This window comes from Pithys albifrons, chromosome Z (assembly GCF_047495875.1).
Source record: "Pithys albifrons albifrons isolate INPA30051 chromosome Z, PitAlb_v1, whole genome shotgun sequence".
In the NCBI taxonomy this organism is placed as follows: domain Eukaryota; kingdom Metazoa; phylum Chordata; class Aves; order Passeriformes; family Thamnophilidae; genus Pithys; species Pithys albifrons.
In genome coordinates, this window is record NC_092497.1 from 38,330,365 (window position 1) to 38,355,245 (window position 24,881).

The following is a 24,881-nucleotide window of genomic DNA, read 5'->3' on the forward strand; positions in this document are numbered from 1 at the left end:
AGGCTGCTCCTTGGATCATGTCTAGGAAAGGAAACAGGAGCAACCTGCTCTTTTATTAATAGTACAGAAAGAATGTTCAGGACTTTTCTGAGCTGAAATACTGCTAACTTTTCCCCTTCCCTTCTTCTCTTATTATAGATTTCTAACACTGTTCAGGCAAAGAGAAGTGCTTATAGCTTTGTTTTAAAAGGAAAGCCAAGAGACTCCTTCACATATCTGGAAAATTGTCTCTTCCTTTTTATTCCTTCAATTTGCCTTGACCTCGATCTAAAAGCATTACATTAAATATTTTTCTCTCCCTCCACACCAACATCATGATGATGATGTTGTATCATGTGTTGTGACTGCCAACAATGAACCAGTTAGAACTAGTTTTGAGATTGCGCAGAGACAGCAGAGCTGATACAGTCCAAACCAGAGGCATGGTCATCAGATGTTAGGGCCCTTTGGTCACTAAGTGTGTATTTACCTTCTAGAATGAGGTGTTGAACTGAGTTATTTCTGCATGAGCTATTGCACCTGTGTGGCACAATATATAGGAGTTTCCAATATTGTTAACCAGGATTTATCATTTTGGGGTGCCTGAGTGTGACACAGCTGCATTGCACAGTGTTAGCAAGGTTTGAGATTCTGCTTCTGAAGCCACCCAGAGCAGTGATCAGGGCTCTGAGCAGAGCTCAGTGATAAGACTGAGTACAGGATGTTTGTGGCCTAGGAAATAATAATAATAATAATAATAATAAATAATTACTACTACTACTGCTACTACTACTACTACTACTACTACTACTACTACTACTATTACTACTACTACTAATAATAATAATAAAAAGAGTCTCAATTTTCTTGTTATGAGCTATTATTGTGATGGTGCCTAATTAGATGCTAGAGATCTTTCAGGTGCACAGCATGTCCATACATCAAATAAGAAAATATGAACATATCTTTTTTTTAAATTTAAATTTAAGTTCAAGTATTAACTTCACAGTAGAATCAGAAAAAAAATAATTCTCAAACAAATAAACTTGTGCTTACTTTTCTGGAATCTTAGCTTAAATTTTGTTGTGTCTCATTTAAAGCACTTAAGCAGTACAGTGTAAAGAAAAGGAAGGTTTTTAATGTGGTTTGAAAATCAAGGCCTTTGCAAAAAAATCCAATTTTCTTAAACTGTATTTTAGTCTATTTTGTTGTATTTTATTTTTATTTACAAACAGGTAATAAACATTGCTCTGTGGTTTATAATCCTGTAAACTGTAGCATGAATTAAAGACAAATGCCACACTTGGGTTACATTTTCCAGATTTTCCAAATTTGTCAGCCTGAATGCTCTTTGGACAGTGTTTCTGACAGTTTAATTAATTATAAAGAGAATATAACAAAATGCTCATGCCTTTAACTGTATTCCTTGGCAAGTATTATATTTTATGATAAAATTTCATAATTCCAAAAAGGAAAGAATCCAATATATTTGTTAAGATTTTTCATTTTTATTAATGGTTCTTGCTTGTGTGGGAAGCAGACTTTCAGGCAAGAAAGGGGGAAAAAAAAAGAAAGAACCAAAGAAACATTTCTTTCAGTGCCATGTTAATAGGCTTTCATGAGCCTTTTGAACAGATAGTTCACTTTCAACGAATGTGCTTAGAAATAAGGGGATATAGTATGAGACCTAGGCACTGATTTTTTGGGGTTATTGACACAGAATCATAGAATGTTTTGTATTGGAAGGGACCTTAAAGACCATCTAGTTCCAACCCCTCTGTCATGGACAGGGCCACCTTCCACTAGACAAGGTTGCTCAAAGCCCAATCCAACCTGGGCAATCCTTGGTGTTAGGTTCATCTGTTAAAAAGGAAAAAGAGCCAAACTGCTTACTCATAATGTGGCTGCTTTCACCAGAGGCTACTAAGATGCTGTCCATGGCTCACTGGTGGTCTGCCGGACCTTGCAAAATGTCCTGCAGATTACACTGAGGAATGAGTTCAAAGGAGTCTCACTAGGTGGTATATTCATGAGCTATATTTCAGCACCATCATGACAGATGTTTTCCCTGACTCAAGACAGGACCTGTAGCATGCCTAGCATTGTCATTCCACTACGATTTTCACACATGTAGTTAAAGATATCTGTGTGCTCATATTTTAGTATGCACACACTTGTCTGTGAAATATTGTCCCAGCTGAATACTGAGTATGAAAGTAGAGTATGGGTGCAACTCACTTCAACAGCATAAAAATTGGTCTTGTCTGTAGCTGGCTGCACTGTTGGATAATAAGATTATGACAAGAGTCACTAGATGACACTGTTACATAGTTTCACGCAATCATTTTTCTTAGTGCCTGTGTTTAGACTTTGAAGATATGCTGTACTGTCTCTCGTGTTTCAGTCTGTATTAGTTTATAGTAATGTGAGCACCAGGATGATTCCTGTCTAATTTAATCTTTGTAATTAGACTTCGCTGGAAGGAAGAGTTGGTACTCTATTTTGTACAAGACAGAGGATAATTTGTGTCCGGAAGACCCAGTTTTGGGAGCAGTGATTTTTCCTCTGTTAGCAAAAAGATCTGCAAAGACCTCTGACTTTGGAGAACTCAGAAGATAGTCATGTCCTCCATGAGACAAGGCTATATTTACCCAGTGATGTGATATGGTGCCGTTGGAGAGGAAAGCTCAGCAAGGGGAGTCACAGCTGCTTCACTGGCATCTTACTTGCCCTCCCAGTTCAGCCTGGTTCTGACATGGAGTGATGGACTGTTTGGAGCCACTGTGACTTCCATGCGGAAACTATGCCTTCCCTTGGCCCTTCTCCTAGTGGACAGATAAGAGCCTCTGGTCTTAAGTGAAGCTTTTTTTCTTCTCCATCTGATAAGACTGAAATAGGCTTTGTAGGCTCTACTATTTTTTGCCGTTGCTTGCCATGTCAGGATTTTTCTGCAATGCAAGCAGTGGTATGCCATTATTGTTAGTCCGCAGTCATATTCTTACCACTCACATATTATCTCAAGGCTTCCAGAAAAAGACTTGAGCCATCCCAGACAGTCAAGTCTTGAAATTAAAATTGAGTGGAAGCGGCACATTTTATCTATCTATCTATCTATCTATCTATCTATCTATCTATCTATCTATCTATCAATCATCTATCTATCTAATCTATCTATCTTTTCGCTTTTAAGTATGTGTCTGAAAAACTCCTCCAAGACAGTAATTTTGTAAGAAATATGACACAAAAATATGGTTGTTTTTTTTCTTTTGCTTTTGAGTTGCCCTGCTGTAATAATTTTCTGGGTAGTAAAGGTCATTTTAGGGAAGCAGCTTTCAGAACATTACAAAATACAGCCCTCCTAAAAACTACTGTTGCTGTTGTGTCCTCTACTACAAAAGTAAAAGAAAATAAAAAATAAAAACAATCCTGATTGTCCTAACTGATTGACTTCAGGCTTTCATAGCCACAAAGAAGTTTAAGTATTTTAAGACTAATATAATTCTGTAAATTTAATTTTAAATATATTTCTATAAAGAAATAAAATGTTTTGCAATAAAAATGTACTACAATAGGTGCACTTCAGTGTCAAGATGGTAAAAATTCTTTATACCATTTTCTTCAAGAGCATGAGACAGCAAGCAGTATGAAAGGAATACAAAAATGCCTGGTTTTTTGAGTACTAGTCTTAGTAAACCCTGTTTTAAGGTGTGGCAAATTATTGCAGGTCATACTTGCAGTACCAGTCTTTAACATTTGATATCAGTCAGTTAAGTATCTGTTCTAAGTAAGTTAACCTTGCTTATAAGATGTGTTGCCCCTTTGATGGTGCCTGTTTCTCTCTATTGTCTCTGCAAGGATGTTCCATAACAGGGTTACATTATATACTTAACCTTGGTTGGTTATTGTTGTGTGAAATGAATACTACCTTCAAGTGGCTTACAAGCTTCATTTTACACTACCTGTTAAAAAAGAAAATACCAAATGGTACTCCACTATTTACTATCATATTCCTCTATTGTAAATTCATTAAAAGCACACTACATTGCAACCAAAAATATTTCTGTGCCTCTGGGCAGATACAAGCCAACTAGTTTTAATCAAGGTTATTACTTCAGTCTTATAATGTACCACCAGCAAAACTGAGTTTACCATGGGATACAAAATTTGCAGTAAAGCATGGTGCATACATCCCATGCTGCTGCGATTGCCCTGTTGTAATGGTTTATGTAGCTAATTTACAACCAGAGAACAGATTTGTCTGCATCAGTTCCAGCTACTTTGATTGCAGAGTAGACTTGCTCTAAATCAGCAGGATTTTAAATCTGTGATTACAATTGATATGTATGAAAGACTGGTATCTTTTCCTGTGCAATGCTTCTGATATGTCTACTAAAACAAAGGCTGCTTAAATTAAGTGTTCTCTGTTTTGCAAATAAAAAGCAGCCAATGTATTTATTGGATAACATTTGTTCCCAATTGTAGCCATCAGAAGGTCAGAAGTTCAAAATTACATGATGGAGTTTATCTAATTTTTTTGAAAAATGACCTGATTACTACCATAGCAAGTTATATTAAATTGTTTTGGTTGTATGATATGGGATTTTTATATTAATGCCATATTTAAAATGCATTTATAAAACAGTTGAGGCTTGACTGCTATAGTTCAGATCTGTGCAGTTTTATAATTGAGACATTTACAAATTTACAGTTAAAATTATTTTGTCAGGAACAAAGCACAGATGCAAGTTAAAAGAAAAACTTTGGCTAATTGCATCATGATGGATCTTTAGAATCCTGTTCATCTTTGCTCTCAAAGATATTAAATCAATACAAATCTCAGAACTAACTGTATCCAATATGTGAATGATGTATGTGATGAGGTTTGGATTTTTTCCTCATTTATGTGCAAAATATATGTAGATGGAACATTAAAGTTGGCAGACTGTTTAAGCAGAGTTGCAAAGCTAATGGCATAGTTTACTGCAGGTGTGTAAAATGGAATTGCATTATGTATCTTCTGAAATATTACAGGTGAAAATTGCTGCAATCATTTGTTATAATGAGGTAAGGTCTTCCTGCTCTTTCTTTCCCATCATCACAGTAATTTCAAAGTCTGCCAGCTATCTGCTTCTGCCAGTTGTTATTGTACTGACTTCTAGAGGACTTACACTGTAATTAAGACATTGAAACACAGATACTCTGCATTGTGGAGGTGATGACTTCTGACACTTTGTAGTCCTTGCATGCAATTTTTAAGAGCTGGTCATAGTAGTATGATTTTGGGTCTGATTCAGATCCTACTTATAATATTAAAAACTATATTAGAATCTGAAGGTCTGTTTAAATGTCTGGTGATTCTGAACACTTTTAGCTAGAACACAGTTTTGATTGGGAAAATGTCAGCAAAAATGACATTTAAATTTGATGAGTATCAAATGCATATACAATTGAACAGTGTTATTGTTAATTATTCACTTGTAGTGATTAGAATTAGTTTAACTAATAGTCAGAACTATAGTGGTATGAATACAGTAATGCCTCCTGCATTTTCACTAAATTTGATGTAATAGGTATAGAAGCTAAATCTCCTGAAACATGGAAAAAGTAAAGGAAAAAAAAAAAGAAAAAGATATAAAACCAGGAAATGTCACTTTCTTATTTCAGAACTGCCAGACATTCTGTATAATACAAGATATCCTGTATATGTAATGAGGTCAAATATGAAAAACCTACAAAGCACACTCTTTTCGATATTGTCATGGCAACTGTGTTTTCCCAAATATGCAGCTGTTTAAATTTCCAGAGATTCAAGAAAACAATAACTGCTTCTGGACCTGTTGTCTGTGCAATTGGTTCAAGACAGGAGGTTTGTTTAGCATGTGCAAAATGTCCACCATGAGTTTCCTGTCCTGCATGGCTCCAGATTTCATATTCTTGCTACTGCATATGTAACAAAGTGGCTTCTAGAAGTTGTTACTTTTGGGATCCTTTGAAGAAGGTTACGAAGGTGCAGGTGGGAATTATCAGGAGTAAGCAAAACTCACCAACTCAATCTATATCTCACTTTAGAGAAAAAGTTACTGTGTTTTTTGTAAGCATTTTTTGCCCCGGTATACCTCCTCTCTACTAACACATTGCAAGGCAAGGTATCCCAGGACACCATTCCTCCTGAACCCAGAGTGACGGACTACATTGTACCTTTCCGTCTTCTGTGTGCAGAACTTCCAGTGGTATCACCAGCAGTGTTACATACACAATAATTGAAAAGTGTTTAGATATCAGTGTTATACAATGGAATCAGTGTAGAAGTAGAGATTATGACAACAGTTTTGGGGACAAAGCACACACTAAACCCAGGATATCCTTTAAAGTATGGAATGCTCCTGGATGTACCTCATTATTAAGCCTCTGGTAAGCGTCTTTTCCTCTCAGTCAGTTTGTTTATTCACCCTTGATTCCAAGGATTTGCTCAATTTTCTAGTAGGTATAATATATTTCCTATCCAGATGCCACATGGGATTACTAGACAATTTACTTATCTGGACAAAATAAATGTCTTTCCTTTGAAGCCTGGAGTAACTCAGATCCTTCTCTGCTCTCTACTGGAGAATGAAAAGTCTTTGTGAAAAAGAAGCCAATCTACCACAGTGACATACTATCACATTCTGTTGGATGAATTTCAGTAATTTTTTGATGGAATAGTCAGCAGAGGCTAGACTCACTGTGCATTAACCTCTCCTGCCTCACTCATCCCATACTCCCAGTTTCTTGGAGAGTTTTTAGACAAATTTGAACAGGCCAAGATGGCAGTCCAGGGATTGCAACAGTTATTTGGGTTGTCTCAGTACAGTGTCTTATCTAAAATTGCCCATGGCTGTAATAGCAGTGACTCCCTAATGTTAAAGTACTTTTTCATCTTCTCCTCTCACCTTTTACTTTGATTCTTTGCAGAAAACATTGGCCTCTTTAGTTTATTGTTATTAGGTGGAGTGAGTTAAATATACTAAGCAACCAAGGATTTTAAGAATGTTTTCAAAATAACTATAAAATATTAAATTTACATTATCCACAATATGTTGGATGTCAGTATGCCCTCAAAACATAATGTCTGACAATTGTTGCTTTCTTAGTATGGGTTACAAAAAGAATGTAGTAGACTTAGGAAAACATCATAATTTAAGAAGTGACACATTTCAACAAAGACATAAAACTGTAAGCAGTACAGAAAAGAGGCCAAACCTTAGGAAACCATTACTTCATTAGGACAAATATTTTATGTCTTTTAAAAGACTCCTTATTAAAAAGGGTGAGTTCTAGGATATTCATGCTTGCATGAAATTGTATATCTGCCATTTGAGAATAAGAAGTGCTTCTTTCTGTGGAGAAATTGATTTTTATTACAGCTTCATCAAATTCTTGAAAACAGTTAGTCTGAGTGTATGGCTGAGTTGGCACATACAGTTATTTTTAATATTCTCTCAGCTTACAAGTATATTGGTCAAGTCAGTTAGGAAAGGCAACAACATATAGTAGGTATGTAGTCTGTGAGGCATTATAAAGAAACTGAACAAGGAATCATGTGCTCGCTATTAGCAAGGACCTGTTCCTCTTGAGAAATACCTTATATAAAATATATAAATGTACTCTTTCATTTTTTCAGGTTGTTTAGTTTGTCTGCCCTTTCTTCAATATGTCTTTCCTTTCTCTTTGCCCTCAAATGTGTGGGCTAACATATAGATGGCTTAAAGTTGCCCACCTTCCCAATATACTGACAGTCAGGCCAAGAAAGAGCTGAGGTTTCAACTTGCCTACAGATACATTCAGGGTTTATTTTCTCCATGCATGGGATGGAGGTGGTAGAGATCTGTACACCACTGGGAAACCAAAGATTTTCTTTTTGGCAGAGGGGAAGTGTGGCAATTCCTGCTTAACTTAGGAAAACTGTGAACTCACAGTCTTTATTAATCTTTTTGTATTTAAGTGGAGAATTTTTGTGATTATGTACGAGGGAGAAAAAGACAGGAAAGCAGTGGGGAAAGGTTATGCTTTCATCACATTTTCTGGGTCTCTCAATTCATTTAGCCTTATCTGTGTCTTTTAGATTACAAGCTCTTAGGTGCCATGACTGTTTTTATGTATGCCTTTAATAGCCTATCTCTGGGGTACAAGAGATAACTAGTTACAAATTGTTGGGGGTTTCCAGGGAAATATTTTTTTTTTATCGGAAAATGCTGAGAAGCTAAAACTCCTTGCATAAATATGTCCATTTCATAGAATTTTCCCATGAATAAGACTTTGGGGAAAATGGTTCTAAATTATCTAAACATTAAGTTCTTACATTTTCTAAACAGAAATATTATTTCTGAGCTCAGAATTCCTTTCAGTAAGTTTAGTTATCTTATAGTGGAACATTATATTATGGTTTTTTAAATCCTGAAACACTAAATTTAAAAATAAAAAAAAATCTTACCCCCAAACATTTTGTAATTGTTATTTCTTTACTAGCATTGTCAGGTTCTGCCTATATCCAGTAAAATAATTTTGCTTGGAGCTCTAATACACAGTGATTAATTTGCCTTTTTTGTTAAATTTTGAGGATGGTGGGAAAATCATCCAAATAATAATTTGGTTTTTTTTTTTTTGTTTGTTGGTTTGGTTTTTTTTTTTTTAAAGAACTTAGATTTGAGGAAAACTAAAACTTTTCATGAGTCATTGTACCATTAAAATTTTCAGCATGGATTATAATCACTAGTTCTACTGGTTTCAATTTTTTTCATCTGCTTTGAGTTTCTTTTTTAAAAAGTCATCATTTAAGGCCAGTTGCATCTCAAACTAGTCTACTATTTCTGAAATGTACATCTGTGTTGGCATACAGAAGTCATCTATACACTTCCACTTCCAGCTGTTCCAGGGGAAAAAAAAAAAAGAAGCCTTTTTATTGAAAATTATTTTGGCACTAAGGGGAGAGTTGAGAAAGACTGGAAGGATAAAGATGAGGTGTGTACGGTTAAGTGTGAAAGTGAAAGATGCAGAATGTAACAGAGGAGAAGGTCAAACACAAATCTTTACTATCAGTCCTTGGTTTTCACTCTTATGAGCTATTCGTGGGTGTTTTCATGCTGCCTTGATAAATTGAGGGACAGAAAAAATAAGCTAGAAGAAACAGTGGCAAATGGGAGACCAGAGGCAAGTAAAGAGAGTTTTGAATAAGGTTGATTAGCTGAATAAGACAAAGTTGTAATTAACAGTAAGAAAAATATTTCTTAATCTATTTAGAAATAAGGAGAGAGAAGGACTATAATAGCATAAATTATATTTTTGTTACAAAGTTACCATATTAGAAAAAGAATCATGGAACCACAGTCATAGAATGGCATTACATGGAGATCCAAATGCATATATATGTGTTGCATGTAATTCATTTGAATCACTCCAGGAATAAGGTTGTGGTTTAATTGCTAACACCATTAACAGTCAGTGTCAGTTGCTTGGACATTACCAGCATCGGTACTGTCCTTGTAAGACATCAGATAGCTGTTGAGAACTGTCTGAAGCCCTGAAGGACGTAGCTTGGCTCTGTGCTAGTCTTTTGGAGAGAGGCTAATTTATATTTATTTGTAAACCTGTATCATTCTATGATTTTAAAAACTGTGTTCATGTGTTGCATGTAGTCCAAATGAAGAACAGGCTACAGCTTCACTGCTTATTTCCAGATCAAATCTGTCTGAATTATACTCTTTGGCATGAATCTAGAATGTGGATACCTAAAAGGGAAGCGCTTCATTTTTGTTATCATCCATGTAATTTTCCAGATTAAGTGCTTCCATTCTCATCCATTGAGTCTTCCAGTCAGGTTTTAATTTTCACAGCATGAAGATGTGATGAATACATGAGCAGTTATTCAGATTTGCTGGTCATAGTCTGAGATTAATTACAAAACATTGGTTTGTAATAATGACCTTGCCAAAATCTATCAAACATTGATCCTTTTCTGTGTCAGCAAATATGGAAATGACAAGGATTATAGAAAGCTTGAGCTGAAGAGTAATTGGAATCTGTTGTGCTTCATCCACCTCAAAAGATATGCAAAATGCTGTAATGATGAGTCCACCCTTTATTCAGAGTATACACAGTTCGTGACAGTGGTTTTTAGAACTCTAAAAATTGCACTTAATAAATATGAGAAGATACAGGTTTTCTTGATTACATAAACCTAAATGTTTATTCAAGCTTTCATGAGAAGTTTGTCTTAATTTAAACAGAGCTAAGGCTGTTGAATGGATGCCATTTTTTGGATGTGTGCACAAAACAAGTTTAAGTAACATCCACACTTGTTTAACCAGTAAATGTATTCTACAGAGGCTTTGCTTTGGTATGGTTTGCCTACTGCAGTCAGAATGACTTTTCATAGATAGATGGGTTTTATCTTTCATTCCATGAAGGATTGCTGGCTTTAATTAAAAAAATCAAAAGAATTATGTAAATATTGCTGTTGTAGTTCAGAGCTATGCAGTATTACTTGTATTTGCCCTATTAGTGTTGATGTATGTAGAAGCTGGAGACATTAGCACATTGTGGATACTGCTGCTGAGAAGAAGGGAAAAAGATAGGCTTGAAACACAGCCTGTGAGACGGCACAAAGCCAATGCACTAAAAAATGGCAAATGTCACATTTAACAGCTGGACATAGAAATATTTCTCTTTAATTTGGAAGGAGAAAATTTTTTTCACAGCAGGGCACTCTCAAAAGAGCACAACATCAAAGAGGGTGGGTCTCCCCAGTCAAATATCATCTGGCTCCAGTGATGGAGCAAAATGAATGAACTGTCAGGACTTTTTTCCAGTGTGTATATTTTTGCCAAGTGAAAAGTAAAAGGTTTAGTGGCTTTTTCTGATCACAGACCAAATCCTGATAATGGAAAGCTGATTCCCTAAAGCCTTTCTCTGATCAGCTGACAGGCAATGTCTGAAGAAGACTCCATATTGATTGATGGTCCACTTTGTATTGATGGCCTCTGCCACCCTTAGAGATAAGTGAGATATGCCAAATGCTTAACAGCTCTGGAGGGCTCCTGTGATTGTGTCTCAAGCAATGTTCTAATCTAATGTTATAATCCTCACAGAAACAGACTCCCAAGGAAACTTAATATGATACTTACCAACACCAGACCTGCACTCTGGCAAGAAAAAACCTGTTTCACATTCTCCACTATGTGTCCACTGGCAACACCAGTATTACTCCTTAATGCACCCTTTTCATTTGCTTCTTGACTCTGACTTCAGCCCTGAAGAAGTTGCAAATTAGCCATTTGTGCTGTTTTTCTGACAATCCTATAATTGAAGAAATTCAAAGAAATAATACAGCGCAGGAATTTTTTGATATAAAAACATGACAACACAGTTTGTATAGCCATTACTCATTTGTTTTATGAGAAATCTCAGGCACAGTTTATCATATACTTTATTACTTGACCTTTTAATCATCATTGGGGGAACTTGACATTCCAGACATTCCAAAATATTCCAAACTAAAAATATCATTATGCCTTATTATTTAAAAGTCACACAGGAATTAAGCATATTTTCTAAAATTTACTGAAATTCCTCATTTATAGTTAGCCTTAATGAGATGTTTGAAAAAGGATTGAAGGAATTATCTATGGAGTCTATATTGTAGTAGTAAGTGGGTGCTCTGCTAAGATAGATGTTCTACACATTCACTGTAAAGACAGTCCTTGCCCAAATTTACTTACAAACTCAAAGGGAAGATAAACAAATGGTGCACAAAGAAATTTTATCCAAATCCCTGTGTTCTACAGCCACAGGATCAAGACACAGAGGTTAAGTACTTGCTGTAAGTCATGTGACAAACCTTTTTTGGAGCTGGCACTAAAACCCAAGCATTTGCAGAACAATTCAGATTTCTGAACAGAGATGCTTTGTGGCATTTTAAATCCTGGAAAGTATCTAAGACACAGACAGGGCTGACAAGTAATTCCCAGAGCTAAAGAAGGACTGCCTGTCTTTCGGAGCGGTGTCTGGTGGTTCAGTGGGATACTTGAACCCATCAGAAACACCAGCTGAAACTTAAGTTTACACATCTGAATATAACTATTTGTGTCCTAGTCCAGCAACAAACCCTTATCATTGGATCACAACAATTACCCTATGCAGCAATGATTTTATTAGAACAAAGTAATGTTCTTGACATTGCTTGAAAGTGAGGTTACTTGTGGACAGTCTTTTCAGAGTTTCTCACATGTAACACATTATTGAATTTATTTTTTTCATAGACTGTCCATAAACAATGAGTCAGGAATTTCTAAGTGAAGCTGTAGAAGTCATCACTATCTTGTGAGCTGATGAGATGGTCGCCAGATATTCCTTCCAACCTAGAAAAGGAACAATCTCTTTCTGTCCTGGCACCTTTTCCCTGGCAGGAATCTTTGTCCGTGTGGAATTCTGGGCTGAAAAATGGCACTTTCCCGGACCTGCACGTGGCACACACCGTCGAGCTTTGCGCCCAGGGAAAAGGCACTCCCTTAAGTGCCTTACTTCAAATGAGACCATAACAATTCATGATATGTTCAAAAGAAATAGAAGAATTCCTTCTCTCAAGGCAAGAAGTCTTAGAAAATTAGAGCAAATTATGTTATCTTTTGCCTGCCTAAAAATCAGGCAGGCATGTATGGTTCCAAAGTGCCCAAATGAGTTAAAACCTGAGTCCCATTGACTTCGGTAGCAGTTTTAAATCTAACTTGTTAAAGGATTTTTGGCCTGTTCTTCTGTAGGACTGAGAGTATCTCTACAGAATCAGAGAATGTTTAAGGTTGGAAGGGACCACTGGAGGTCACTTCCTTGCTCAAGCGGATCTCCCTAGAACATGCTTCTCAGGATTGTGTTCAGACAGCTTTTGACTGTCTCCAGGCGTGGAAACTCTACAGTCTCTCTGGGCAGCCTGTTCCAGTGTGTGGTCACCGCCACAGTAAAGTTCGTCCTCAAATTCAGGTGGAATTTCTGTGCTCCAGTTTCTACCTGCTGCCTCTTCTTTTATTGCTTGGCACAACTGAGAAGAGTCTGACTCCATTCTCTTGACAGGCTCCCTTCAGATCCCTTCAGAGTCTCCGGGAGCATGAGAAATGCTTTTCTAATCTGGGTCTCAAAATGCTTAAGGGAATATGGTATTGGAGCTTTTAAAAATCCTAAAAGTAAGGAAAAGAATGAGAAGCTCCAACTGCTGCAAAATGAAATTAAACAAAAATGGTAATCTAGTAAGTTTCATTTAGAGAATGGTAATTGTGCCATATATTCTATGTGCCATACTTTAGCAATGTTTTGAAAATATACTCAACCAGAATTACAGGAGTGAGGGATCAAAAACTATGCTTTTTCATATGCCATCAACTTCCTCTTACCAGCAAGGTCAGCCCTGACCTATATTTGAAGAACAGACCTTCTTTGCTCTTGTTTCTTACATATCAGAATCAGAGAAATGTAGAATAATTTCCATTTATGAGTTTCTTTTGGTCCTGAGTGATTTCTCTAAGGTCTTTGGATTATCAGTAAGTCACCTCAGGAGCTGTGTACCTTCTCACTTGCCTCAGCTGTGTTGCCTACCTTGAAGCTGAGTGATGAAATCTGCCAAAATCCTACTGGAATATTTGGTTGCATAAAGGAATGACAAAACATGTTTTGTTGTGGTTTTTTTTTTTTAATTTGACTTTGCAATGCCTAAAGGTTTTAAGAAGCTGCAAGAAAATGGTCAAAACTACGTCACAACCTTAAAGGGAAACACAGCTCTCTTTTCAGAGGCACCACGAGCAATAAAGAATCGCCATAATTATCTGGATTTCATGGCTCAGAATACCAGCCCAGAAGCTTTATTACTGAGTATGTTCATGAAGGCTTTCCAGTTGAATGAGAGTTTTCGGTGTTAGGCCCTTACATCCTTCTTGTAACTTCTTTTCCGATGTACTTAGTGGGATATGCATCTACCAGTCAACTGGTGTGAGAGTCCCGTTTGGATTGTTTCAGCTTTGACTGTTTCCCTCTCTGTTTTTAATCCACATTTTTCTTTTTAGTCTGTTTTTCCTGGTCTCTCTGTGCATTGGACGTAGACTGGCAACACTTTTTCTCTTCATGCTCCTTTTCCTATTCAGAAAACACTGCAGAGAACAAGTTCAGTCTGTTGCCTCCATGTGGTCTTCTTCTACCAGGGCTGCATGGAAACACAGTGCAGTGAGCAGTGTGGAAATACTTATGTTAAGCAAAAATATCTCAATTGCAGAATGACTCGTATCTAGCGCACCGCTGCTTTCTCTGTCCTATCACTGGACCTGTCAGGAGAGTGCAAAAGTGCACACTGTGGAGGTCCTGTGGTGTGAGTGCAAGAGCACTGGTCCCTTACAGACCTGCCTGCATTTGTGCAAGTTTTCAGCTTCATCTGTGGTTTTTTTCTGCTCTGTGTCTTCCCCTCATTGTCCTGGTGTTAAACGACACTGGTTTATGTTACTTGAAATTCTTTCCTATTCCAGGACCTCCATGGGCTAGTGTCAAAACAAACCCCTGAGACTTGACTTAAAATAAAACTTAAAAAATTATGAAGTCCACATAATCAGCAGGGCATTGCTGTCATGACACTTTCTGGAATAATGCCCCAGTCCTCCAGCCAGTTTCACAGATGCTTGATTTCACACCCGAGTAGTCCCATTGAGATCAATGTGACTACAACATGTGCATAAGTGTTTGCTGAACTGGGGTCTAAGTGAGAGATGAAGCCTTTCACCTAGCACAGACAGTTCAAACCAATGTTTATGGTTTCATATGCTATTATCCTTTGAGAAACATTAAAACTAAATAGCTTTTAATATTATTTGGCAAGTATTCTCTTTTATAAAATTCACTAAATGATGCCTGCTGGATTAAAGAGAAGAAACATTAAGAACATATTACAAGATGTACACTCCAAATCAGATATGACTAATTGTAGAAAATTTCTTTGAATAGTGTGAGCAGTTAAAGACCATTGGCTGTCAGGATATATCTGTGTGTATTCATAGAGACGTTGCATCCCAGGCAGTTTATTACCAAGTATTGGAGGACTTTTTGGGTTGATTTTAACCAGTGAGGCCTCCTGACATTTCCTCCTTGCTCACTTATTCCAGGTTTCTATTCTGTTAGTTGTTTATAGATGTTTAGAATGCTTTGGAAATCTTGGTAATAATTCAAAATATAAACAGACACGCTTTTGCCTGTAATATGAAAGCTGCAAAACAGAAAAATCCTTCTCTAAAAAACTGCTACAGTTTCTGCATGGCAAGGAGATACCATCCAGTTAGTTAAAAAATAGAAGCACTTCAAAGTAAGTAGTTATTGACACAGATTATTTCACATACATGTAAAGGGTGTAGTAACCAGCTTTCATTTTATACATAAGAGTAAACCAAAGCATTCTTATTTCATCCTAAGACAAAAAGTTTGAATGTTATCTGTAGAATATTTATATTTTTAATTTTGCTATCTGTCTATAAAGAATCTGAAGGCATATTTTAAGTGGAAAACAAATCGATCTTATCAAGCAACAGTGGAATCTGTAAGTATTTATAACTAATGTCTTTCTGAAGTAATGTCCACGCAAAGTTGAATAGAGAATTCAATAATATTTATTCGACATCAGAGTTGGAGTTGCCACAATGTGGTGAATAGCCATTTCTTTTTCATGGATGAGAATAATTTGCGTGTTTCATGTATACTAAAAAATAGAATGCAATTTTAAAAGTATTTCAATGTTTGAGATGTGGTGTTTGTAAAAGATGTGACTAGATAATTTTGATATTGTCTATCAACATCAGTGTTTCTTTTTAGTTAAGCTGCAGCTGGAGACTTTTCCATGTGTATCAGTTTGTTTCTGAGTTCCATTGTATTTAATTTTTCTTTTATACAGAGAGACTAAGAGTTGTTCTTAGAATATTTGCTGAATATTGGTCATCAATCTAGTGAAAGAAGTGAGAAAGGAGTGATGGTTAAATGCGTGATTGTTTCTACACAGCTTTCTTATTCAGAGTGTAACAAGGAGAAGACACATATTTAGATGGGCCCTCCTGCCCTAAGTCAGATGCCAGCTCCTAAATATTAATACATTTAAAGTCTAAAAGCATTCATTCTTTGAACACTTATTGTTATCAATATGAACCCAGCTGTAGTCTGATTTTCAGCCTAAACTATGCTTCTTAAATGTAATCTTTTCAGTTTCTTCTGAACATTTTCAGCTACACAGAATCCAGTCCAAATGAATAAGTTATCAAGCCATGCATACAATCGAGTTTGCTTTCAGTTTGACATGATTAGAAGAGCTAACAAATAAATAATGTATACTTGTCATAATAAACACTAGAGCTCATTGGCATTTTGCTTAACAATCAGTGCCTTCGGCAAGTCAAATCACTGAATTTTACTGTGCAGTTAGCAGTGTGAGTCTCAGAGCCTTTCAGGAAAGAGACTGTTATTTCTTCTAGTATGGGACAACTAACCTTCCTTGTCATTAGTTAAGTTAGCTACAGAGCTCTCTTCTGATTTTACCAAATGTTTACTGGAAATGCAGCACAATGGAGAGGAAGCTGTCCACAAGGATCCTGGAGTAGATGGTGAGGGAGTCGGCCAGGGAATGTGCCCTGCTGGATTTGTTGTTTGTAAACAGAGGAGGACTTTTAGGCTATGTGATGGTTGGAGGCTGTCTTGGCCACAGTGTTTGTAAAAAAGAGTTTTCAAATCTCAGAGAAGTAAGGAGAAGGGTCAGAAGCACTGCCACCTTAGACTCCTGGAGGGCAGACTTTGGGTTGTTTAGGAGATTTGCTGCCAGAATCTCTTGAGAGTCAGTCTTGAATGGCAAGGAGCCCAGGAAGACTGGATGAGTCTTAAGAAGGAAACCCTAAAGGCACAGGACCAGACTGTCTCTATGTGCCAAAAAGATGAGTTGGAGGGGAAGAAAATCTGCCTGGCTGAATAGACAGTTTTGTCTGGACGTTAAAAGGGAAAATGAGAGTTTGTGATCTTTGGAAGAAAGGGGCAGGAAACTCTGTAGGACTACAAAGTTGTCATGAGGTCATGCATGGGGAAAATTAGAAGGTCCAAAGCCCAACTAGAATTACTAGCTGTAAAAGAAAATTTAAAAAAATGTTTCTATAGATATAGTAGCTACAAATGGAGGCTAAAGATAATTTTTAATATTGGATGCATGAGGAAACATAGCAAAAAAAACTGAGGAAAAGGCTGAGGTACTTAATGCCTTATTTGGCCCCGTCTTTAACAGTAAGACCAATTCTTCTCTGGGCATCCAGATCCCTGAACTGGCAGACAGGGATGGGGGACAGAATGAAGCCCCCATAATCCAAGAGAAAAATCTTCAGAGACCTTTAGACATGCACAAATCTATGGGGCCAGAAGGCATCCACATAAGGATCCTAAGGCGCTGGAGTAAGAGTTCACCAAGCCACTTTCAATCATTTATCAACAGCCATGGCTCATCAGGGAGGTTCCAGTTGACCAGAGATTAGCAGGTATGATGCTCATCTACAGGAGGGGTAGGAGGAGAATCCAGGGAACAACAGGCCTGTCAGACTGCTCTGGATGACAGGAAGGTCTTGGAGCAAATCATCTTGATTGCCATCATATAGCGCATGCAGGGCAACCAGGGCATCAGGCCCAGACAGCACGGGTTTATGAAAGGCAGGTCCTGTTTGACCAACCTAGTCTCCTTTTGTGAAAGGGTGACCCACTTAATGGATGAGGGAAAGTCTACTTGGGCTTTAGTGAAGCCCATTTCCTACAGAATTCTCTTGAAGAAAATGGCTGCTCATGACTTGCACTCTTCACTGGGTAAAAAACTTGTCTGGACAGCCAGAACCAGAGAGGGGAGGTAAATGGTGCTAAATCCAGTTGGTGGCCAGTCCCTAGTGGTATTCCCCATGGCTTAGCACAGGGCCAGTCCAGTTCAACATCTTTATCCATGCTTTGGACAAGGGGATGGAGTGCCCCCTTAGCCAGTTTGCAGATGACATCAAATTGGGCAGGAGTGTTTATCTGCTGGAGGGTGGAAATACCTCCTGAGGGATCTGGACAGGCTGGATCAATGAGTTGAGTCCAATTCTATGAGATTCAACAGGGGCAAATGCCAGGTCTTACCCTTGGGCTACAACAGCCCCATGCAGTGCTACAGGTTGGAGGCAGAGTGGATAGAAATCCGCCCAGCAGAAAAGGACCTGGGACTGCTGGTTGGCAATGTCTGAGCATGAGCCAACAAGTGTGCCCAGGTGGACAAAAAGGCAAATGGCATTCTGGCTTGTATCAAAAATAGTGTGGTCAGCAGGACCAGGAAAGTGATCATACATTTCCTTACTTTGCATTGGTGAGGACATAGCTGGAATCCTGTTCACTTCTGTACTCCTTGCTACAAGAAAGGCATCGAGGACATGCAGCATGTCCAGAGAAGGTCAAGAGATCTGGTGAAGGTTTTGGGGCACATGTCTGATGAGGAGAGGCTGAGGGAGCTGAAGGTTTTTAACCTGGAGAAAAGAAGGCTTGGGGGAGGCCTTATTGCTCTCTACAACTACCTCAAAGAGGTTGTAGCCATGTAACAAGAGACAGGATGAGAAGAAATGACCTCTTGTTGGATCGTTGGAGGCTTAAATTGGATACTGGTAAAAATTTCTGCACCAACAAGGGTTGTCAAGCACCAGGAAAATGTCCAGGAAAATGAGCAAGTTGCCATCCCTGGAGGTATTTAAAAGAAGTGTAGGTGTATGCTACGGGTTCACCTTGGCTGAACACCAGGTGCCTTCCCAGCTACTCCACCCTTCCCCTTGCAAGTCAGTAATGGTGGGGGAAGATGGGGTGGGGAAGAAAAGCAAATAACACAGACCATGGGTTACGATATAGGCAGTTTATGCAGAAAGAAGGAAAAATAAAACAATGTGCACATACACAATGCAGAGGAGTTGAATCTCTACATTGAATCCCACAAGCAGTGATGGTTAGCCACCTCTGCAGGAGGCAGAACTCCAGTACAGCAAGTCATCAGAAGGCAGCCATTACCAAGAGAGCAAATGCCTCCCTCACCTCTCCTTTTGTATCTGGATTAACGTCACGTGGTACAGAATATCTCCTTGGTCAGTGTGAGTCAGCTGGCCTAACCCATTACAATGTGGCAGTTGGGGACTTGATTTAGAGCTGGGTTAAGGGTTGGACTCTATGATCTTAAATGCCTCTTCCAAACTAAATGATTCTATGAGTTCAGGCTGTAAGCTAAGTACTCAGGCTTATAAGCATTACCCTCCTTGGCATTGTTTTCAACTTCTATTTGGGACAGACAGCTGTAGAATATGTAGTAGTGTTGTTATGTCCAAAGTCAGGTCTCACAACAGGCAGATTTGCCCAATGTAGAGGTTATTCAGTTCTGATGTACAAATCAGCAAAGGAAGAAATTGTCAGTGTTACCATGGCTTGCAGGTTCATACACTGTTCTAGAAAAATTATAACTTGTATGGATGCTAGCATATCTGATCTGTCAGTCTGGTTACAACTTTTTCACCTTATTTCTAGCAATTTTGAATAATTTTTTAGTGCATAGCTGATGATGTCTGAAACATATGTACTCATCAGAATTACTCTGTGATCTTGAATATTCCCATTGAAGGCACAGGTAAAATTTTTTGTAGGAGGAGAAGGCTCATGCTACGTGATTTGAAAATTCTGTGACCTTAGGCATTTGATATCCAAAAGAATAGATGTGAACAAGCAAAAAAAAAAAGGCAAGATTCTCAACTAATTGTTAGAATCAATTCTTGAATAGTTTATGATTTTCTTCACATCTCTTTTGACATCTTACAATGTATGAATTTATTCTAATAGTTACTTTTACAAGACAAATATACATGGAAAAAAATTTCTATTTTCAGGATCAGGCTCTTCTCTGACTGCCTGAAATGAAAATGGGAAGTCAATTAATTGTATATTAATACCTTTATTATATGACTAAAAGGGAAAGTAAAATACAAGCAGAGTTTTTAAAGACACAATCTTTTAGCAGACCATGGAAAGAGAGCAAGGGAAAACAATAGACAGAGAGGAAAGGACTGTATTTGATTAAACATTTTTGCTCTCATGTCTTCTGTGAAATTTTTGTCAATTTCTTCATAACTTGCCTTTCTCTGTAGTGTGCTATTAGATTTGAATTCTATCATTCTAAAATCTGTGGCATCTATAGCAGAAACTGGAACAACAGTGTTTAGCACTGGGTTACATTTGTTCCATCGATCCAAGTGGACAATACTGACTATGTCAGTACTGAAGTAAAAGTAACTGAGAGTCCTCAGGAGGCTCTTCAGCACTCTGCCTTATCTGTTAATTCTGTCTAAATCTTAGATGGTCCTTGTTGATTTTATTTAGTAATGGTTGTTCAGAGATTTTAGATTATTTGAGATGCAGTATAGTTTAGAAGTTCTACTATTATTGCCATTATGGGTCATTATTATAATTGTCATTAAAAGTAACAGTATCTATACCCTCCAAATAATTATCAGTGACCAATCCAACAAGTAATAAATTGAGTCCATCAAATTTAATTTATATTTTCACTCTGTTGCAAGATGAACCTGACCTCTGTTTAGGTCTTGATAACTGAGTAATGTGATGTTTGTGAGGAAAGGAATATAAAAAATGGAAAAGAGAGGAGCTGTATTGTAATGGCTATGATTTGGACTTACTTTCTTGCAAAATGAAGTAGTTCTTGTTGTACTTTGAAGTCCAAGGGCGAAATTCACAGAATAAATTATGCATCACATGGCAACTGAAAGGAGAAACACAGTGCATGTCAAATGAGAAGGTGAATACCATCCTCTTTTTATCAGATTTCAGTCTCTGGCAGGAATATGGATCATTCTCAGGAGGGGGGGAAGGGGGGGGGTTGAGTAAAAGAAAAAAAAAACACCCAACCCAGCCCAACAAAAAACAATGAACAAACGAAAACAAACAAAAATATCACCAAACCAAATCCCCCCATCAAAACAACCAAAAAATCATAAGAAAACCAATGCAAAAAAACCCAATAAAAAACAAAGTCTTAAAGCTCAGCAAAAACAACAGTTATCAACAGTACTGTTTGTCAGAAGAGGGTAAACATCTATTTTGTTTCAATGTCTTAGATCAACGACTGCTGTGAGATACACAAAAAATAAATACAATCTCCACAGGGACTTGGAGAAATGGTGTTTTACTTTGCCATGAGGCTCTTGCACTGTGATATAAATTGCGCCAGTGTAGATACATGTAGTCATATAGTGAGGTAGTCAAAGACTTTCAGTAACATCACTTTATTACAGGATCCTCCAGTACCTTCTTTAATAGATACTATAATTGTTTAAGTACATATGAGTGTGGAATAAATGTATACGTATAGTTTACTGTGGTGTCTGGATTCACAATTTGCACTATAGGTTTGCTTTTCCTCTGTTATGGCACATTGTGATTTACTCCCTCATGATGGTTTCTCAGGCAGTTATATAGTGGTTGCCTAATTTAGGTAACTAAAATGAATAAGAATAATGGTAACAAGAATAATAATAACAACCACATAATTTTTTTTCTTTTCAGTTCTTAATCTGCATTTTGTATTTTGGCAAATGGGCAGATGCAATGCAGTGTTGTTATTTACCTTCTAAGCTTAGGGCTTCTGCTTCCTTACAGCTGTGTTTACAATCATGTAAGAACAGGGATTAGAATGATGTTGAATGGATTCTGAGTATGCAGCAATGCCAGTAATATCCTCCCGGGAAAGGAGAGCATAGTATCACTGATGCATCACTACTTGCAAGAATAAAACATTTGAACATATTCTTGTAGCACAGTTCTTCTAATTCCAGACCAAGGTCCAAGAAATCTCCACTCCTAGGTTTTCATTACAGATATTAATTTTTCTTGTCCGTTCCTGACTGTCCATTTACATGAATTCTAAATAGGACCCAGTGTGTCAAGATATGACTGTCAGGACTGATTATGGAAGTCTTCTTTGTCTTTCCTGTTTCATATCATCTGGGTATTAGGAAGTTATCGCCTAGTAATTTATGGGAGTTGTTTCTGCCTCATGTTAAGCCGTATATTTTTATGTGAATAAGCACAATGTAAATAGATAGATGATAAACACTGTGCTGAGACTGCTTGCATAGATATTGCCAAAATGGTTCCAGCTAAGGAGTTAGTAATTAATTTTTCCTTCTCTTCCTTTATGTAGGCCAATTCCTGTATTACTTTTCTGATTTCATTACAGATTGTTATTGTTTAGTATACTTTATTCATATATTCAACATACATTAATATATTTACACAAATTTAGGTCCTTGTTGTTAATCAGCATGTTACCATATATAAAAAAATAAACTTAATCTCTAGTATTGTATTATTGGTTTGTCTCCTGATTTTTCTGACTTTATTCCACTCAGTGCACGTTGGGGTGGCATTCTTCTTATTCAACCCAGGAGTATCTGACCAGATTCCACCTGGTCCTTGTCACAGACACTCAGGAAGAACAAATGATAAGGATCACCATAGACACTAGATTTCCATGTCTCTGATGCTCTAGCAAAGGATTATATTTCTCCTGATGAGTCCCAGTCCCATTTGGCCAGAGTAAGGCTGGCTTCTGAATTTGAGACTCTCTTGTAATGGAATAAAAAACTGGATGCTCATTCCAATGTATGTTTCATATGAACCCTTGGAAACACTCTTAAGAAATCAGGAGTATTGAGTATAGTCACATAATTTCCGAGATTATTCTCTTGATATTGAAATAGACATGAAATGTTGTTAATTTACATGCTGTAGAAATGTTTAATTCAGTGTAATATCATTTTTGGAATAGGGCTATTAAAGCAAATAGTGTTCATGGAGGGGCAAAAGACATAAAGATGAAGTTCATTTCAAACAGATCCCTAATTATTCAGATGCATTTGTGAAGTTTGACAATGTAACCGAGTAACAAGTAAAAGTCTGGTGAGGTCAAATGCTTTTACTAGGATTAAACCTACCTAGATAAATTTTTTTAAGCAGTCAGAAGAGCAAGTGTGCATGAAATATTTATCTTTTCATTTCTGAGCCTCCAGAGCAGTTTTACTCTTTGACTTCAGAGGGAGTACCCACTATTAGAGACATAATACTGTCTTTTTTTTTCTTTTTTTTTAATTACCATAACTGGCTCTCATGTCCTTAGCAGGGATGTCATGTTTAGGAAAACGATGACTCCCTCAGGACTGATTTCTCATTTACTACTTCAAAAAATTATATGTCTCAAGGGAACTTCTAAAGGCTTCATCAGCTCTCTTTTTCATTCTAGTCTCATTTGTTTTGATATTATGAATCCTACAACTCCCAAATGTATCATGTGAGGTTGCAGAAGTACATGCTCTTGTTGCAACTGAGATGTGAAGGAAGGGATTCTTGTTTAGGAATGACTACCGCCCTTTTCTCAGATGTCCCAGCCATTTCAATGCATGCTTTGCATCCAGATTTTCTTGTTTATCTGGCAGTTCATTATTTAAGGCCAGCTTGTCAAAATAGGTTAAGTATTCTTTGGGAAACATTGTCACATCTTTGAGACACCACAAATATGTTTAATGCAAAAAGATTGGCTTGATAACAGAAATACGATAAACTTGCATCCCTGAAAATACTTTTCTGCTGTTCCGTGTAGATTTCTAAGAGTATCAGTATGTAATGACAAACCATGTCAATACATTCCTGGAAATGGCACAGAGGAGACACCAGCAAAGCAGTGAATGATTTCTTCTAACTACTTGACCTTGTGACATCTTCCCCAGATATATGACCAAGATGGGACACTGCAGCACTTTATCGATGGTGGAGAACCCAGTAAGTCAAGCTGGATGAGGTATATCAGATGTGCAAGGCACTGCGGAGAGCAGAACTTAACAGTGGTTCAGTACAGGTAAAGTGTTTTGATTTACTCAGTGGTACAAGGTGAAAATGTTTCAGTGGTAAGTCAGGCTGTAACTCTCACCAGTACTGTTGCCTTTTATTGCAAAGACAGTAGCAGAGCTTTCATGGATGTGCTCATTTGGGGCAATACAAATACTGCATCATGAAGCTCCTGAAAGACAGAGCCGCCCTGTGTCACTTGTGTGACCATCATGCTACACAGAGCCCTCTGTGCTTTTTTGAATGGTCTAATCAGCAGCATGAAAACACCAGCAGCCTTCCACCCTTAAGATGCATGCACATACTAGAGGAGTGGGAAAAATGGTTGCAGAGAAGTTTTGAACCCAAAGACATTCTGAGGGTCCGTCATGAGATGTAAGTATACCTAAGGCTTTTATGGTGGGTGCACCTGCCAGGCAGCACTGACAGTGCTTTTACCTCTTTTGTTGCTGGCTGGAGAAAGTCAAAATGTGAAGAAAAATGTAAAGAAATTATGATGCATTTTACTTTGTACTTGCAAGCAGATCCAGAAAACCCAGACAACACATTACATAAATACATGATCTCAACTATAAACAAAACTTTTGCCTCAGAATCAGAAGTGACTGCTTGGCCTTGTTAAACTTGGTAGGAAACACATCAAAGAATGCTCCAGGCTTGCCAGTCGCAGTAAGCAATCCTGATTTTTGCTAGCTGCTTTACAGAGGAGAGTTTCTTTTATTTAGGAAGAATCTTAAACTTATTTAAAGTACCCATAAAATTGAAAATAAAACATACAAAAGAAAGCTGAAATGAAATATACGGTTTGATTATCTCATAGGGTTCCAATTTTTTGCCACAGTTAAAAAAATAACAATCCTATTTATACATTACAAATCTTTTATTATAGACTTAAGTATCTGCTATCTATAGCTAAAATA

At 37.4% G+C, this 24,881-nt stretch overlaps 1 protein-coding gene across 1 annotated transcript in view; it reads left to right on the forward strand.

Moving 5' to 3' along the window:
• The window catches only part of PRDM6 (PR/SET domain 6), a 76,413-nt gene that overhangs the window by 29,226 nt on the left and 22,306 nt on the right, over positions 1-24,881 (forward strand). The window contains exon 3 of the mRNA XM_071580862.1: positions 23,844-23,971. Coding sequence (XP_071436963.1) covers positions 23,844-23,971 — 128 coding nt within the window. The remainder of the gene's footprint in view (positions 1-23,843; positions 23,972-24,881) is intronic.